Below are 17,318 nucleotides of genomic sequence, written 5' to 3'. Positions count from 1 at the left end.
GTATAGAAAAGAATAGTATAGAATATAATAGTTTAGAATATAATAGTATAATATAGTATAGAATATAATAGAATAGCAAAAAATAGCATAGAATAGTATAGTATAGAACAGAATTGTATAGAATAGAATAGTATTGTAACGTCCTGACCAGAGTTCTTATGTGTTGTGCTTGTTTTAGTGTTGGTCAGGACGTGAGCTGGGTGGGAATTCTATGTTGTGTGTCTAGTTTGTCTGTTTCTGTGTTCAGCCTAATATGGTTCTCAATCAGAGGCAGCTGTCAATCGTTGGCCCTGATTGAGAATCATATATAGGTGGCTTGTTTTGTGTTGGGGATTGTGGGTGGTTGTCTTCTGTCTTTGTGTTCTGCACCAGATAGGACTGTTTCGGTTTTCACATTTCTTGTTTTGTTGTTTGTAGTGTTCTAATAATTTCTTTATTAAATCATGTTGAACACTAGCCGCGCTGCGTTTTGGTCCTCTCCTTCATCCCAGGAAGAAAACCGTTACAAGTATAGTATATGCTGTGTGTGTACCTGGCAGCGGTTGCCTGTGTATCCCTTGGGGCAGGAGCAGCGGAAGGACTCCAGAGCGTCCTGGCAGACCCCTCCGTTGAGGCAGGGCTGGGAGTCACACTCATTCACCTCATACTGGCAGTGGGAGCCTGTGAAGCCTGAGCGACAGTTACAGGAGTAGCCGTTGATCTTGTCTGTACAGGTACCTCCGTTGAAGCATGAGCTGTGGGTATAGGGTAAAATATAGTTAAATCATCACTGCTGATCCATTCTGCACACATCAGAACACGCACTGTTTCAAAGGTCACAAAGGGCACACGTGCACGCACACAAACACAGCGGACTATGAGACTCACCTTTCAGTGCAGTCTGGGATGTTGGTCTCACAGTTAATGCCAGTGAAGCCAGGTCTGCAGGTGCAGGTGTAGCTGTTGACGTAGTCTGTGCAGGTGCCTCCGTTCTTACAGGGGGCGCTCTGACACTCGTTCACCTCCACGGCACAGCGAGGCCCCATGAAGCCTGGCAGACAGCTGCAGCGGAACGAGTTCACTCCGTCCGTACAGGAACCCCCGCTCAGACAAGGGTCTGCAGGAAGACGGAGCGAGAGAGGGAGAGAAAGAGGGGTTAGGGATGGAGGGGGAGGAGGATGATATGATAGTACTATAGTTCTGTGGATAATGTGATAAACTGGAGTTGGAGGAAGTAGAAGCAGATATGGAGGCCAGTATTGTACAGCAGCAGCAGAGACTGTGGTCCTATGGATAATGAAGTACAGTAATAGAATATTGCTAGTCTCTCATTGGTCACTCACTAGGGGCACAGTCATTGATGTCCGTCTCACAGTTGGGCCCGGTGAAGCCGCCGCGGCAGGAGCACACGAACCCTCCCAGTGTGTTGGTGCAGGTACCACGGTTCTTACACGGGTTGGCGATGCACTCGTTCACGTCAATGTTGCACAGCTGACCTTGCCATCCTTGCTGGCAGTTGCAATGGTAGCCCAGGTAGTCAGGTGTGTTGGTGCACAGGGCATGGTTGGCGCAGGGGTTGGGGGAGCAGGGGGTGAGCACGTCGGCACAGGTGGGCCCGCTGTAGGGCAGCTCACACAGACAGGTGAAACTGGCCACGCCGTCTACACACGTGCCCTGGTTCAGACACGGACTGGACGAACACTCGTTGATGTTTACCTGGCACAGGTTACCTAGGCAACACAGGACAGAGCGACACAAGGGAGATGTGTTAGATTACGATACAGAGTAGAGTCATTGAGTAGGTTAATTTAACATGGGGATAAACCTTACTAAGTAAACTAGTAAACTGTCACTCTCTGCAGTTCTTTTAGATATACACTAGGGGCGTTATGAGCCAGTATATTAGATGGGACCCTTTATGGATGATCTGGAAACCAAACCAAACAAGGCCTCTTGAGTTGTGTGAAGCATCAGTTGGCATGAGAACAACGTACAGAAGTTTACACGGTCTGTAGATGTTCAAATGTTTTGGTGCATACATGCATCTCCAAGTTTATTTTCAAACAGTCATTGGTGTTTATCTACCATGTGTGTGTATACTGTGAGAGTGTATACATCACGGGTGCCTGGTTTATGTTTGTAGTGCCTCTGTGTCAGGGTTCGGGGTAGAGATAGGGTTTGGGGTAGAGTCAGGGTTAGGGATGGAGATAGGGTTTGGGGTAGAGCCAGGGTTAGGGGTAGAGATAGGGTTTGGGATAGAGCCAGGGTTTGGGGTAGAGATAGGGTTTGGGGTAGAGCCAGGGTTAGGGGTAGAGATAGGGTTTGGGTAGAGCCAGGGTTAGGGGTAGAGATAGGGTTTGGGGTAGAGCCAGGGTTAGGGATGGAGATAGGGTTTGGGATAGAGCCAGGGTTAGGGGTAGAGATAGGGTTTGGGATAGAGCCAGGGTTAGGGATGGAGATAGGGTTTGGGGTAGAGCCAGGGTTAGGGGTAGAGATAGGGTTTGGGGTAGAGCCAGGGTTAGGGGTAGAGATAGGGTTTGGGGTAGAGCCAGGGTTAGGGATGGAGATAGGGTTTGGGGTAGAGCCAGGGTTAGGGGTAGAGATAGCGTTTGGGATAGAGCCAGGGTTAGGGGTAGAGATAGGGTTTGGGATAGAGCCAGGGTTAGGGGTAGAGATAGGGTTTGGGATAGAGCCAGGGTTAGGGGTAGAGATAGGGTTTGGGATAGAGCCAGGGTTAGGGGTAGAGCCAGGGTTAGGGATGGAGATAGGGTTTGGGGTAGAGCCAGGGTTAGGGGTAGAGATAGGGTTTGGGATAGAGCCAGGGTTAGGGATGGAGATAGGGTTTGGGGTAGAGCCAGGGTTAGGGGTAGAGATAGGGTTTGAGATAGGGTTTGGGGTAGAGCCAGGGTTAGAGATAGGGTTTGAGATAGGGTTTGGGGTAGAGCCAGGGTTAGGGGTAGAGATAGGGTTTGGGATAGAGATAGGGTTAGGGATAGAGATAGGGTTTGGGGTAGAGCCAGGGTTAGGGATAGAGATAGGGTTTGGAGTATGACAGCAGGCTTACCTCTGAAGCCGTGGCGACACTTGCAGGTGAATCCGTTCAGCTGATCGATGCAGGTGCCAGCATTCTGACAGGGGCTGGGCAGACAGTCATTACGGTCTAGGTCACAGTTCTTCCCCACCCAGCCGGGCTCACAGTCACAGCGGTAGCCGTTGATGTCGTCTCTGCAGGCGCCGTGCACACAGGGGTTGCTGCCACACTCGTCCACCTGGGAGTAACAGTAGGGAGGCTGGAAGCCCTCGGGACACTGGCAGTGGAAGCCGTTCTCCTCGTCCACACACGTCCCCCCATTCCGGCAGGGTCCGGACGAGCACTCGTCCATCTCCACGTTGCACAGAGGGCCGGTGAAGCCTGGTTTGCACACGCAGTCGTAGCGGTTGATGCCGTCCTTGCAGATGCCATAGTCACATGGTTTGCTGGCGCAGTCATCAAAGTTAATCTCACAGTTGGTACCTGTGTGTACAAGAGAGAGAACACCAATCGAACAGCAGTACTATGACAGAGACCCCAGCAGAAATTCTGTGTCCATAACCAGAATAAAGTAGAAGATATTTAGTGTTATGAATCTCTGTTGGTACTGCTCTCTCACCTGAGGTACCGTGCTGACACTGGCAGATGTACTTGTTGACCAGGTCCACACACTTGCCCCCATTCTGGCAGGGGTTACTGTGGCACTCGTTCAGCTGGTTCTCGCAGCGGTAGCCCGTGTAGCCCGCCTCGCAGTTACACGTGTAGCTGGCGATGCCGTCCACGCAGGTGCCGTGGTGGCACGGGTCGGGCTGGCAGTTGTTGGTGTTGCTCTCGCACAGTGTGCCCTCGTACCCTTGGGGGAGAGACAACAGGAATTAGAACAGGCCTCCTGGGGTTTCTTTGCGTCTCACTCTTCATCTTTTAGATAGTTATTTCTCTTTAAATCTGCCTGCCACCCAGCCACCTCTCCTCATCCAAACCCCTCCTACCATTTCCCCTCTCCATCTCCACTTCCCTCGTTATCCCTTTCTATTTCCTCCCCCTATTTCCCACTCTTTCTCTCTCTATGAAAGCTTCTACAGTTTGGAGTTCTGGGCCCCGTGGTTTCCATGCCGACGGTGGTGTGTGTGTGTGAGACTGAGCAGTGTTAGTTGGTTCGTTAGAGTGCAGAGCAGAGCCGTGTGGTGTGGTGGTGCAGAGAGAGTTGAGCGCTGCTGTGCCGGGTGCTAGGTAGGCCCCGTCGTGCTGTGGGCCAGGGGACAGGGCCTTGCGGTGTAGAAGGAGTAGGGCCCTTGACAAGGCTCACAGGCCTGGCTTTGTTCCCACCGGGGACAATGGGCCGCGCCACGTCTAACGGGCCACTTCACTCAACAACAGAGGGGGGGGGGGGACACAGGGAATACCAAGCAGCTGGTCACTGCTAAACAATGCAACAGGCTCCCCCATACTCACACATACATACAGCCTCCGACAAACACACACACAAACACACACACTAGACCAACTAACACAAACACACCTGCTCAAGAAACCAGCTAAAAACAGCTGAGCTGTTTACAGTCTTACACATAGATGTTAATATGAATGGGAATGACCTTGAGTGAGCTAAGATATACCACAAGGCCAGTGCAGTGTGTTGGGGTGTGTGGGGGTATGTATTGTGGGGTACAGAGGAACAGATGTCGGGGGGGATGACCAGCCCCAACCCCCCGCCCCCCCAGCAGCTGCTGGCCCTGGGTGACCCTGTGTGTGATCCTGGGGTCCGAGGGACCGGCTGGGGAGAAGAGGGGGATTAGGGGCCTCAGTCCAGTCTCAACCCCAGCCCAGTCTCAACCCCAGCCCAGTCTCAACCCCAGTCCAGTCTCAACCCCAGCCCAGTCTCAACCCCAGCCTAGTCTCAATCCAAGCCCAGTCTCAACCCAAGCCCAGTCTCAACCCCAGTCCAGTCTCAACCCCAGCCCAGTCTCAACCCCAGTCCAGTCTCAACCACAGCCCAGTCTCAACCCCAGCCCAGTCTCAATCCAAGCCCAGTCTCAACCCCAGTCCAGTCTCAACCCCAGTCCACTCTCAACCCCAGCCCAGTCTCAACCCCAGCCCAGTCTCAATCCAAGCCCAGTCTCAATCCAAGCCCAGTCTCAACCCCAGCCCAGTCTCAACCCCAGCCCAGTCTCAACCCCAGTCCAGTCTCAACCCCAGTCCAGTCTCAACCCCAGCCCAGTCTCAACCCCAGCCCAGTTTCAACCCCAGCCCAGTTTCAACCCCAGCCCAGTCTCAACCCCAGCCCAGTCTCAACCCCAGTCCAGTCTCAACCCCAGCCCAGTCTCAACCCCAGCCCAGTCTCAACCCCAGCCCAGTCTCAACCCCAGCCCAGTCTCAACCCCAGCCCAGTCTCAACCCCAGCCCAGTCTCAACCCAAGCTCAGCACCAGTCCCAGTCCATCTCCAGAAACAGTCTCCCAGGTCCAGTCCAACCAGCAGTCTGAGGCCGCAACAGACACACAACCAGGGAGTCGTCTGACCCGACCATCACACTCACTCTCACTGAGACCATCACCATCTATAACCCCTATAGAGGTGAGGGGACAGACTTGCCTGCTGTAGGGGCTGACTGTCAGTCTAGGACCACTCATGTATGTACACACTGACACACACAAACACAGAACACACACACGTGGACATAAAGAAATGGACATTATTATTGCTCCTTACCTTCAGCACAGCGGCACTCGTATCCGTTGGGCCGGTCGTAACACTTGGCTCCGTTCTGGCAGGGCGTGCTGGCGCACTCATCAATGTCGATCTGACACATGGTGCCAGTAAACCCTGGGACAGGCAAATACAGAGGTGAGGGGTCAGAGAAAAGCTCCAGTAGAAGGGTCCACAGTGAGGTCAGCCAGAGGTCTCCAGGCTAGGTTAGGTGTGGGACGCCTGTACAGTGGGATGGTAAGGTTCTGAAGTGTCTGGACAGGGTGATCCATGGACTTGAAATGTCTACTGTGATCCACAGTGTAGGACCTAAACATGGTTCTGGAGAGGATTAGGTTCTGCAATGTCTAGAATCTGCAGCGTTCTGTTACGTCTGGACTATGATGCATTCTGGGATGTCTGGTGAATTTGAGAATGTCTGGACTCTTAAGGACTATGTTGTGTTCTGGAATGTCTGCTAATGTCAAGTCACGGTTCCAACTTCCAACACGTCTACCAATCGCTTAACCCAGCAAGATGTTATCTCCCACATGCTTACCATTTAAATGGATTTCTTGCCCCGACATTAATGTAAATGTCAAACCAGAATAATGAGTATGACTAATGCCTTGGTCAACTAGCTGAGACATTTCATCTTGTACACGTTCTTCTACAGTGTCTGAAGCAGCTCGTTCTCAATTTGTTGAGATGGAAACACCAAAGTAGGCTTTAAATGAACTTGTATTCCATGTCTGAGAAAAGGTTTGGCTGGCAAAGCAACAGAAATCAATGGGGAAGGGGCCCTTGGAGGAGTCAATTGGTGCGGTCGGTTCAGGAATACCTAGTGGTGATTAACAGTGTGAGGAGGATGAACCTGGTCTGTGTCTCTGTGTGTCTGTGTTGCTGCTTGGGGCAGGAGGTTAGAGGGGGAGAGACAGTGGGATTGTTTTCTCTCTCAGGGACCCCCCCCCCCCCCCTCCTTGCCTGCATCAGCTACACAGGCTCAATAGCTAGATGGGGGGTGAGGGGGGATGTCTGCCCCAGATGTAAATTGCCAACCTGAATAAGAATCTCATTAGTAGGACTGCTGTCCCTTCCACATTCCACCATAGATGGGGAGAGGAAGGGGGAGGGGTTGTGGGGGGTCACAATAGTGTCTTTGTTCAGTGGAAAGGATAGGCAGGCTGCCTCTGGGGCCTGCGTGGCTTTTATGCCTGGGCTTGGTTGCTCTAAACTCCCATCAGACAAAACTAGCAAGAGGAGCACTGATTCACAGGGACATTTAACTCTACATCTCACACCTGTTCGGTTCACACTGACCAACAGGTCAGCTATTTTCATTCATGAAAGGCTGGAGAGGTTCTTTGCTGTATCTCAACAGCTCAGAGAGACTCAGACATGAAACGGGTCTTACCTGGCTGACAGGTGCATGTGAAGCCGTTGACCATGTCCCGGCAGATACCGTCGTTCACACAAGGGTTGCTCTCACACTCATCCACATCCACCTCACAGTAGGTCCCCATGTAGCCTGGAAAGTAAATACGCATATATATATATATTTTAACATATATAATATTGGATTTTCAAACAGGACAATCAACAGCATTATTATAGAACAGCCTCTGCATGTACATTATTAACACAAATATCAAAGATCATATTTATTCATAAAATACAAAACTGTGAAGTGAAAAAACGATTCACCTGGGCCTTCTATGTCCAGGAGACATGACTTTATAGTTTCCCTATCTATCTAGGGGACTTCTAGCAGTTGAAAGAGTTCTCACAGTCACAGTCTCAGGAGGCCACAGAAGGTTTTCAATCAACACTGCTCTTGTCAGAGTCCCAAACCACAGGGGGAACGTTAGCTTTTACCCCCTGGATGGGAAACCATCACAAATACACCTAATTGAAGTGCTGCCTGGGCTAAGGCTGTGACCTGGATCACCAAACCCCACTGTATTACCACTCCCTGTCCCTGGGTCATCTTTCCCCTTAACAACTGTCCTATATTCAGTGGAATCGTGCTATAGAGCGTTGCAGTGTCCCCTCCATTGAGGTGAAGCTGAGTGTGGACTGGGCCGCGGCGGCTCTGAAGAGACAGAGGCGGCGTGGAATCAGGAAGAATCGGCCACTCCACATGGCGCTCCACCAGGCTAGCCGATGATGAGGAGGGTGGAGAGAGAGGAAGGCGGCTGTCTGTGGAAAATGAACGGGGAGGTGGAGGGGAAGGGGGAGGGTAGAAGCTCTGGGAAAAAGCCTCTCTCCCTTCTCTTCTCTGTGTGTGTATGAGGGGTGTAAAGTGGAGCACAGAGGGGCCCTATTGTTCTGCTCCATTCCCACCACTCAACCGCTCATTATTATTCACAGCACACTCCTCCCCCTCGCCTCGCTTCTCTCTCTCCCTCTCTCTCTCACCGTCCAGCCCTATAGACCACGACTCCCATCCCTAATTTGCATAGTCCCCCAAACCAAACCCCCAGCCAGGATGCATGGACTGAGGACGGTGCCGTGCGTGAGAGTTTCAATGTGTTTGTGAAGGAGGGTCGGGAGCTTTGACTCTGTACTGTTCTAACTAACACACTGGCTGGCTGTCTTACTGGGACCACCGGTGTCAAGGTTATGAGCACCTCTCTAGCCCACTACCACCACCACCACCACTACCACCAGCAGCAGTGAGAATGTGTTACATAATAAGATCTAGTGCCTAGGGAAGGTGGAGGGTTAGCGCTGTGGCTACTGCTACTCTGGGAAAGTCAAGTGTAAAGCCATCATCTCCAGAGTGTCTGGGGCTCAGAGGCTCTATAGTAAACAAGAGGGATGGGAGAGCAGTGAAAGTTGAGATGAGACAGGACTGGGCTGTAGTTCCCTGACTGTAGTTCCTTGGCTGTAGTTCCCTGACTGTAGTTCCTTGGCTGTAGTTCCCTGGTTGTAGTTCCCTGGCTGTAGTTCCCTGGCTGTAGTTCCGTAGCTGTAGCTCCCTGGCTGTAGTTCCCTGGCTGTAGTTCCCTGTAGTTCCCTAGCTGTACTTCTCCGTAGTTCTCTGGTTGTAGTTCCGTAGCTGTAATTCCCTGTAGTTCCCTAGCTGTACTTCTCTGACTTTAGTTCAGTAGCTGTAGTTCCCTAGCTGTACTTCTCCGTAGTTCTCTGGTTGTAGTTCCGTAGCTGTAATTCCCTGTAGTTCCCTAGCTGTACTTCTCTGACTTTAGTTCAGTAGCTGTAGTTCCCTAGCTGTACTTCTCCGTAGTTCTCTGGTTGTAGTTCCGTAGCTGTAATTCCCTGTAGTTCCCTAGCTGTACTTCTCTGACTTTAGTTCAGTAGCTGTAGTTCCCTAGCTGTACTTCTCTGTAGTTCTCTGGCTGTAGTTCAGTAGCTGTAGTTCCCTGTAGTTCCCGGGCTGTAGTTCTGTGCTGTGAGGTGTCTCCAGGTGGTCGGGGCGGGGTGTGGTCCTACCTGGCATGCAGATGCAGGTGAACTCTCCGATGCGGTCCAGACAGGTGGCATCGTTCTGGCAGGGCATGGACAGACACTCGTTGATGTCGATCTCACAGCGGGGGCCGGCGTAGCCTCGGCCACACTGGCACTGGAAGGACCCCTCCGTGTTCACACACTTCCCAAAGTGTTCACAGGGGTTGGCACCTGCAGGCAGAGGGAACAGGGGTCAGTGCACCCGCTCACACACAGTACATATAGGGCGTGGCCAGGTGAGATAGGAACAACACAAAGCAGAGGGCGGTGCTAAATAATATGCCATCTTACCAATGGAACACTCGTCCATGTCCTGGTTGCAGGCTCCGCCCACGAAGCCGGCGGGACAGGTGCAGATGGCGCGCCCGTTCAGGGGGTTGGTGTCACACACGGCGCCCTCGTTACACGGGTTGCTGACGCACGCGTCGTCCAGGTGACACAGCAGACCTGAGGGAGGGGACACAGGGACCAACAGAGCCATGTCAGGAACACTGTCCTAACTAACATACAGCTGACTGGGACTAGGACTGCAAAATTCTGGAAACTTCCTTAGTTTACCAGACCGGGATTTCAGGAAAACCAGGTAATTTGGGGAAAGTTCCCGGAATGTCACAACCCTAACAGGGACACAGAGAAACAGTGGACTCACCGGTTTTCCCCACGGGGCATTCGCAGAAGAAGGACGCCACGCGGTCGTGGCAGGTGGCGCCGTTGAAGCACACGGCGGTGGCACAGTCATCGATGTTCTCGCTGCAGTCGTCTCCCGTCCAGCCGTTGACGCACACGCAGGTGTGCCCCCCGATGGTGTTGAAGCAGGTGCCTCCGTTATGGCAGGCGTTGGGCTGCATAAGGCACTCATTGACATCCTCTGCACAGTACTGACCTGTCCACTCAGGTGGGCACTGGCAATTATAGGTGTTGACTCCATCCACACACAGGCCTCCATTCATACACCTATGCCCTGGGCAGTCATCCACGTTCGTCTCACAGTTGTGTCCCTCAAACCCTGACAGAGAGAGAGAGAGCAGAGAGGAGAGGAGAGGAGAGGAGAGGAGAGGAGAGGAGAGGAGAGGAGAGGAGAGGAGAGGAGAGAGAGAGAGAGAGAGAGAGAGAGAGAGAGGTGAGCCAAGAAGCTAAGTCTCAGGGATAACAGGCACTCCCATTAGAGTTAAGTGCTCACTTCCATTCATATGGTCTTCCTAAACATTCCCCTCTGCTTCCCACAGCCGTGGAGGTAAAGGGCAGAGAGGGGCAGTGAAAGTGTTTACATGTTCTCATGGCGTGGTGTTTCCCACAGTAGGCAGCAGCAGCAGAGCACCAGGGAGGCCCCTGACACCACCAGGCTGACACACAGCGCTGTGCTGTGCTACAGAGGTCCACTACTCCCTGCCATGTTTGCTTGTTTTATAATCTCTCACAGTTTCAATGACTTCCTCTCCGGCCCAGAGACATTTCCTGTCAGCTCCCAGGAGGGAAGCCAGAAGGGCCATGAAGTAAATTCCTCCTGAAGGGAGTTGTTTGGAGCAGAGCAGAGGCCCACTCTCCTCTCCCAACCCCCGTTTGTCCCCCCATCCCATCAACAAGCTATTAATAGCAGCCAGAGAGAGAAAGAGAGAGAGAGGGGGAGAGAGAGAGAGAGGGGGAGAGAGAGAGACAGAGAGAGAGAGAGAAAGGGGCATGGGAACCTGGGAAAGACAGGGGAGTAGATCCACATCCCACCAGACAGTACTAGCAGCTACGTCAGACAGCCTGGGGAACCCTGAGAAAGACCTGGGGTTTATAGTGACTGGCGGGGCTCTGGGGTCTGTGTTGAGGCTGTGTGTGTGTGTGTGTGTGTGTGTGTGTGTGTGTGTGTGTGTGTGTGTGTGTGTGTGTGTGTGTGTGTGTGTGTGTGGGTGGGCCAGTTTATGAGCCAATCAGCTTACCTGGCAGGCAGGCGCAGTCATAGGTGTGATCTCCGGTCGGGCGGCAGGTGCCCCCGTTGATGCACTGGGAGGGGGCGCAGGGCAGGGAGGACACCTCGCAGGTGCGCCCGCTGTACCCAGGTGGGCACTGGCAGCGGAAGGAACCATGGGTGTTCATGCAGAGGCCTGCGTTGAGACAGACGCCAGACTTGCGGCACTCGTCGATATCGTTGCGGCAGTTCTTCCCCTGGAACCCGGGCGGGCAGGAACAGTTATAGTGGTTATTCCAACTGGCACAGCGGGCGCCATTGGCACAGGGGCTGGTGGCACAGGCGTCTATGAGGGAGCAGTCTTGACCTGTAGATAGATAAGGGATGCAATGTCTCATTATGAACATTTTAGTTAACACCTAAACCTAATATATGCTTTATAACTTGTTATAAGCATGCATGAGCCTTCAACTGCCTCTCATCATTGTACTTGCATACTTTACATAAATGTCCACAGATCAGCCCTTTCCCACACCACTCTCTCAGTAAACACTGATCCACACGGACAGACAGACAGACAGACAGACAGACAGACAGACAGACAGACAGACAGACAGACAGACAGACAGACAGACAGACAGACAGACAGACAGACAGACAGACCTCTGAACCCTCTCTGGCACACACAGGTGAATTGTGGCATTCCGTTGGCCACCTGGCTCTTGCAGGCAGCTCCGTTGAGGCATGGCGACCGGTGACAGGGGTCCAGGCTTTGGCACAGAGGGCCGATGTACCCCGGCCGACATCTGGACAGAAATACGGAACACAGCATGTTAGACCCTAGGTTAGACTGACAGACAGACTGGCAGCAGAGCAGCAGGCCTCAGAGCTGAGCAAGTTGGGAGAGAAGTGAAACTAACTACAACTACATCAGTGTGATTTCCAGCCAAAAGCCAGGCAGGCAACCCCGTTCCCAGCTCCCACCATGTTCCTGCTCCACCCCCTTACAGACACCTTGGCAGGCGCCCCTGACTCTGACCCAGACCCTGGAAGGAGCCAGTCCCCTTGGCCCTGGACTGGGTGGGTTCCATTCAGTCAGAATATTTATACTGCAAGCACACACACACACACACACACACACACACACACACACACACACACACACACACACACACACACACACACACACACACACACACACACACACACACACACACACACACACACACACACATACTATTTCTAATTCGGAAACAGATGTAAGCCATCAGTCATTGTCTTTCTCGCTTGTCTGTAAAAGACAAGACATGCACTCTCCTCCATTTCCCTCTCCCTCTGTTGTTCCCAGCTGGACAGCATCACTCTCTCCATGCCAGTTCACATTCTTCCACCATTACTCCTTTTCCGCACTTCAGCTCTCACTTTTCCCCTTGTACGTTAAAACAAGCACGCCCAAAACCAGCAGCTTACAAAAGCATGTCAACAATGTCAGACCACCTGTGACATAGTTGACCTATGAGAGATGCAGACATTAGGAACCAGGACTCCACTAAGACAACAACATTTCACTGACGCTGCTTTGGAACGATTGTAAAGACGAGGTGAGAAATAAATGTCTCTGCTTCCTGGGCCTCTTCCTAGTTGTTGTTTTCCAGTAACGCATCACACCATCTTGATGGACGACTAAAACCTGAACTAAAAGTGCGCAGGTAGGTTGAGGTAAACGACAGGTTTCCTGTGGCCTACTCCAGGGGCCCCAGGGGAGGTGGAGCTCGGAGAAGCAGTACCTATTGGGGTCTGTTTGAGAGGGAGGCCAGTGTGATAGGTAGATACCCCTACATCCACCCAGGGAAAGGGAGCCCCAGTCCGGCCAAGGGATAGGGACGGGAATTGGCTCCCACTTCAAACAGGTCGTTTGAAGCTGATGACAGGGCAGTGATGGCTGGGCCCTGGCCCTCCCTCGGGGCCTGCTCTCCTCTTTCACTGTAAAATAACCCCCGGGCAGAAAACAACAATGGCTTTTCCTCTTCTTTTTTGCAGGAGGGGGTAGATCATCTCTGTTACTTTTTGTGCTTCTTTTGTGACCTCAATCTGCTTTTCTGACTCTGCTCTCTGACTGGGGGGCCTGAGGCTAGTGCAGGGGAGGAGGAGCTGTTCCTGACCCGTAGGGGCCACTCTTCTTGTGGGTTACCAGGCCCTATGTGCTGAATACTGAGCCGGACTGCTCTCTGTCTCTCTAATACACTGTGTTCCACTGGCTGCTCTGCTCCGCTTCCTAAAAACAAGACTGCTCAGTGTTCTGTGGCCTTTCTTTCTACCTGCCATGACAATGGCGAGACCGAGAAGCCACAGGGCTCAGCATGGAGAGGCAGGCACACCCACATGAATGTGCAGCCGTAGAGACACACACACACCGGACCTAAAATCCAGAGAAACCCAGGAAAGTCCTCCTCAGATAATTTGATTCCCCTCTACATTTTCAATGACATGCTGAAGAATTACAAGATTATTCAAGTGCGCCACTCTGATTAATTAGACAACCGGTCATTTTGAACAAAACTGCCATTACAGTAAGCACATAATGGTTCTTGGCAGTTGGGACAGTGTTGGGGCCTGGGAGAGTTATGCTCCTCTACATGGAAGAAGAGCTTGAGCAGCAATATGGAGAGAGAGAGAGAGGTCCCGCTGGCTCACTTAGTTTCCACGGCTACTCCTCCGTGTCCCAAAGCTCCTGCAGCATAGGCCTGGCTTTCCCTATGAACCCACTCACACGCTGGGAGGTCAGATGTCAAAGATCACCAGTCTGATTGTAATGATAATGTCAGTCAGGCTGTGGAAAGGAGGGGCAGAGCTGGCCGGGGGATGTGGGTGGTTGTGGGAAGGGAAGGCGGGGGTTGGGGGGATTCTGTTGGAGAGAGAATGTCTTTGGAAGGGTATGGGTGGGGTATAGAGGGGGGTCTGGTCCAGAGAGAATGTCTTTGGGAGGGTATGGGTGGGGTATAGAGGGGGTCTGGTCCAGAGAGAATGTCTTTGGGAGGGTATGGGTGGGGTATAGAGGGGGGTCTGGTCCAGAGAGAATGTCTTTGGGAGGGTATGGGTGGGGTATAGAGGGGGTCTGGTCCAGAGAGAATGTCTTTGGGAGGGTATGGGTGGGGTATAGAGGGGGTCTGGTCCAGAGAGAATGTCTTTGGGAGGGTATGGGTGGGGTATAGAGGGGGGTCTGGTCCAGAGAGAATGTCTTTGGGAGGGTATGGGTGGGGTATAGAGGGGGTCTGGTCCAGAGAGAATGTCTTTGGGAAGGTATGGGTGGGGTATAGAGGGGGGTCTGGTCCAGAGAGAATGTCTTTGGGAGGGTATGGGTGGGGTATAGAGGGGGTCTGGTCCAGAGAGAATGTCTTTGGGAGGGTATGGGTGGGGTATAGAGGGGGGTCTGGTCCAGAGAGAATGTCTTTGGGAGGGTATGGGTGGGGTATAGAGGGGGTCTGGTCCAGAGAGAATGTCTTCGGGAAGGTATGGGTGGGGTATAGAGGGGGGTCTGGTCCAGAGAGAATGTCTTTGGGAGGGTATGGGTGGGGTATAGAGGGGGTCTGGTCCAGAGAGAATGTCTTTGGGAGGGTATGGGTGGGGTATAGAGGGGGTCTGGTCCAGAGAGAATGTCTTCGGGAAGGTATGGGTGGGGTATAGAGGGGGGTCTGGTCCAGAGAGAATGTCTTTGGGAGGGTATGGGTGGGGTATAGAGGGGGTCTGGTCCAGAGAGAATGTCTTTGGGAGGGTATGGGTGGGGTATAGAGGGGGTCTGGTCCAGAGAGAATGTCTTTGGGAGGGTATGGGTGGGGTATAGAGGGGGTCTGGTCCAGAGAGAATGTCTTTGGGAGGGTATGGGTGGGGTATAGAGGGGGGTCTGGTCCAGAGAGAATGTCTTTGGGAAGGTATGGGTGGGGTATAAAGGGGGGTCTGGTCCAGAGAGAATGTCTTTGGGAAGGTATGGGTGGGGTATAGAGGGGGGTCTGGTCCAGAGAGAATGTCTTTGGGAGGGTATGGGTGGGGTATAGAGGGGGGTCTGGTCCAGAGAGAATGTCTTTGGGAAGGTATGGGTGGGGTATAAAAGGGGGTCTGGTCCAGAGAGAATGTCTTTGGGAGGGTATGGGTGGGGTATAGAGGGGGGTCTGGTCCAGAGAGAATGTCTTTGGGAGGGTGTGGGTGGGGTATAGAGGGGGGTCTGGTCCAGAGAGAATGTCTTTGGGAGGGTGTGGGTGGGGTATAGAGGGGGGTCTGGTCCAGAGAGAATGTCTTTGGGAGGGTGTGGGTGGGGTATAGAGGGGGGTCTGGTCCAGAGAGAATGTCATGTCATATTTCCTGTAATCCCTCGTCCCCTGCTCTGAAAACACTCTCTTTGAATCCCATATCCCTGTTGCCCAGGCAACCTCACAGACGAACTAGCAAGCCCTGACACCCGACCAATCACCCGCCTCAGCCCCCCAAGCCTTCGTCCCCTTAGCTATTTGTCATGGCTTGGCTGGGTTTATTTAGAAGCAAAGTAACTATGTCTGGAATCTAGGGTGTCACCCAGGAAGAAACGAGGACAGCGCTGCGTCGGCACAAAGAGACGTTTGGCCGGACTGAGGAGGGGAAGGGGAACCGCTTGGAGGTTTTAAAACTAACAACACAGACTGACACTCAAACTCTTCTGAGGCCATTCTGCGCTGTGTCCATTTAAAGCGCTGAAGAAAGAACGGCAGAACAGCCATCTTTTACGGCCTGTTGTTCTGTTCTAAAGGCCTTCACAACTCTCCCGGACAGACAGACAGACAGGGAATAACTTACAGCTACTTTTAGAAACTAGCGGATGTGAGACTGTATGTGTGTGTGTTTGTCTGAGGCACAGTGAATGAGACCCGGGCAGTCACACTCAAATCTTTTTGACTTGTATTCTGTTGATACGGCAGTTAAAAGTTTAAGGGAGAGAGGAGAATCTCAACCGACGACTGTGGAGAGAGCTGCATAATGTGTGGATAATACTGACTGAGAGATGTTACAATTCAGGAAGTAAGGGGTAAAAGAGTATGACTGGATTGTGAGAATAAATCAGGTGTGTGTGTGTGTGTGTGTGTGTGTGTGTGTGTGTGTGTGTGTGTGTGTGTGTGTGTGTGTGTGTGTGATTGAGCAGCGGTAGAGCAGGAGGGAATGCAGTGGAGAGATTGTTTGCTTTCCTTTAAAAACACACAGAGTCCAGCAGCCAAAACACACATTCTTTTGTCAGGGCCGTGGCCATTGTCAACATGCTACTCCCGGGACACATAACTAGACCAGGGTTCTGTCAGTCTCGTGGCTGTGGAGGACGCTATTTTGTCCTGCACCTGTGGTTCAGTCAGGCAGCCTTATCAGAATCTGGGAGTTCAGTTCAGACTTTTACAGCCATCTGGATTCCACCAGTGTTGTGAAAGTCCTTGTCCGTTGAGACTGCTGTAGTGTAGCCTAGCAGAGCAGTAGCTGTTGGACCTTCGACCAGAGCCAGGGGGTGTTAAGTGTTTAGTGGTAGGATGTGGAGAGAGCAGGTGTGTGTGGGGGGGGGGTGTTGCGCAACCTCGGTCAAGATTTACTGAGGGCTGACTCCTGACCTTTGAGGAAGAGAGTGTGCCAGAGCCAGACGAGGGGGAGGTCTGTGGGGTGCAGCGGGGTCCGGGGACAGAAAAGCCAGGGTAATCTCCTCACGTCACAACAGATCTGAGGGTTGACGCCAGCTGCAGCCCCAGCCAGCACCATGCATCTGTCCACATCTGTCAGAGAGACTCAGGCTGTCTGGTGTTGGCCCGCTCTGCCAGGGCTTTACTCTTGCTAGAACAATGGAGCTATTCTGCCTGGCTGATAGACGAGGCACGAACACCAACACACACACACAACATTACTTCACAAACACTCACATGCAATGGAGTGACTTTTTACACCTTCAACCAAAAGGGCACCAACGACAACAAAAACAATGCAAATATTCACATGGTATAATGTGCGCACACATGCAAAGAAACACCACAGTACACACCCAAACACAGGCAGGAACTTACAACCACTATAGCTGCTGGAAGAGGAGGGAGGCAGTATGGCAAGCCCATCACGGGGCTGGGGATCCACTGAGAAATGACAAAACGGGTGGCAATGAGATTGAGTTACTCCAACGTTCTACACTTTATGGGGGAGACTTCTGAACAACATCAAGGGACCCAGACAGACCTACCGCAAAGACCCATTAGTAACTCCTATGTTT

The 17,318-nt window shown here is 52.3% G+C and overlaps 1 protein-coding gene across 1 annotated transcript in view; it reads right to left on the bottom strand.

The window, feature by feature from the left end:
- LOC120033881 (neurogenic locus notch homolog protein 2-like) overlaps positions 1 to 17,318 on the bottom strand; it is a 49,135-nt gene that overhangs the window by 16,821 nt on the left and 14,996 nt on the right. The window contains exons 3-14 of the mRNA XM_038980245.1: positions 11,720 to 11,862; positions 11,088 to 11,423; positions 9,812 to 10,168; positions 9,454 to 9,609; positions 9,148 to 9,333; positions 7,109 to 7,222; positions 5,719 to 5,832; positions 3,630 to 3,863; positions 3,044 to 3,493; positions 1,323 to 1,709; positions 868 to 1,096; positions 533 to 734 (exon numbers count right to left, since the gene is read on the bottom strand). Of these exons, the coding sequence (XP_038836173.1) occupies positions 533 to 734; positions 868 to 1,096; positions 1,323 to 1,709; positions 3,044 to 3,493; positions 3,630 to 3,863; positions 5,719 to 5,832; positions 7,109 to 7,222; positions 9,148 to 9,333; positions 9,454 to 9,609; positions 9,812 to 10,168; positions 11,088 to 11,423; positions 11,720 to 11,862 (2,908 nt within the window). The remainder of the gene's footprint in view (positions 1 to 532; positions 735 to 867; positions 1,097 to 1,322; positions 1,710 to 3,043; positions 3,494 to 3,629; positions 3,864 to 5,718; positions 5,833 to 7,108; positions 7,223 to 9,147; positions 9,334 to 9,453; positions 9,610 to 9,811; positions 10,169 to 11,087; positions 11,424 to 11,719; positions 11,863 to 17,318) is intronic.

Source organism: Salvelinus namaycush, chromosome 41 (genome assembly GCF_016432855.1).
Source record: "Salvelinus namaycush isolate Seneca chromosome 41, SaNama_1.0, whole genome shotgun sequence".
NCBI classification, from domain to species: Eukaryota; Metazoa; Chordata; class Actinopteri; order Salmoniformes; family Salmonidae; genus Salvelinus; species Salvelinus namaycush.
This window is presented reverse-complemented; position numbering and strand designations above follow the sequence as displayed.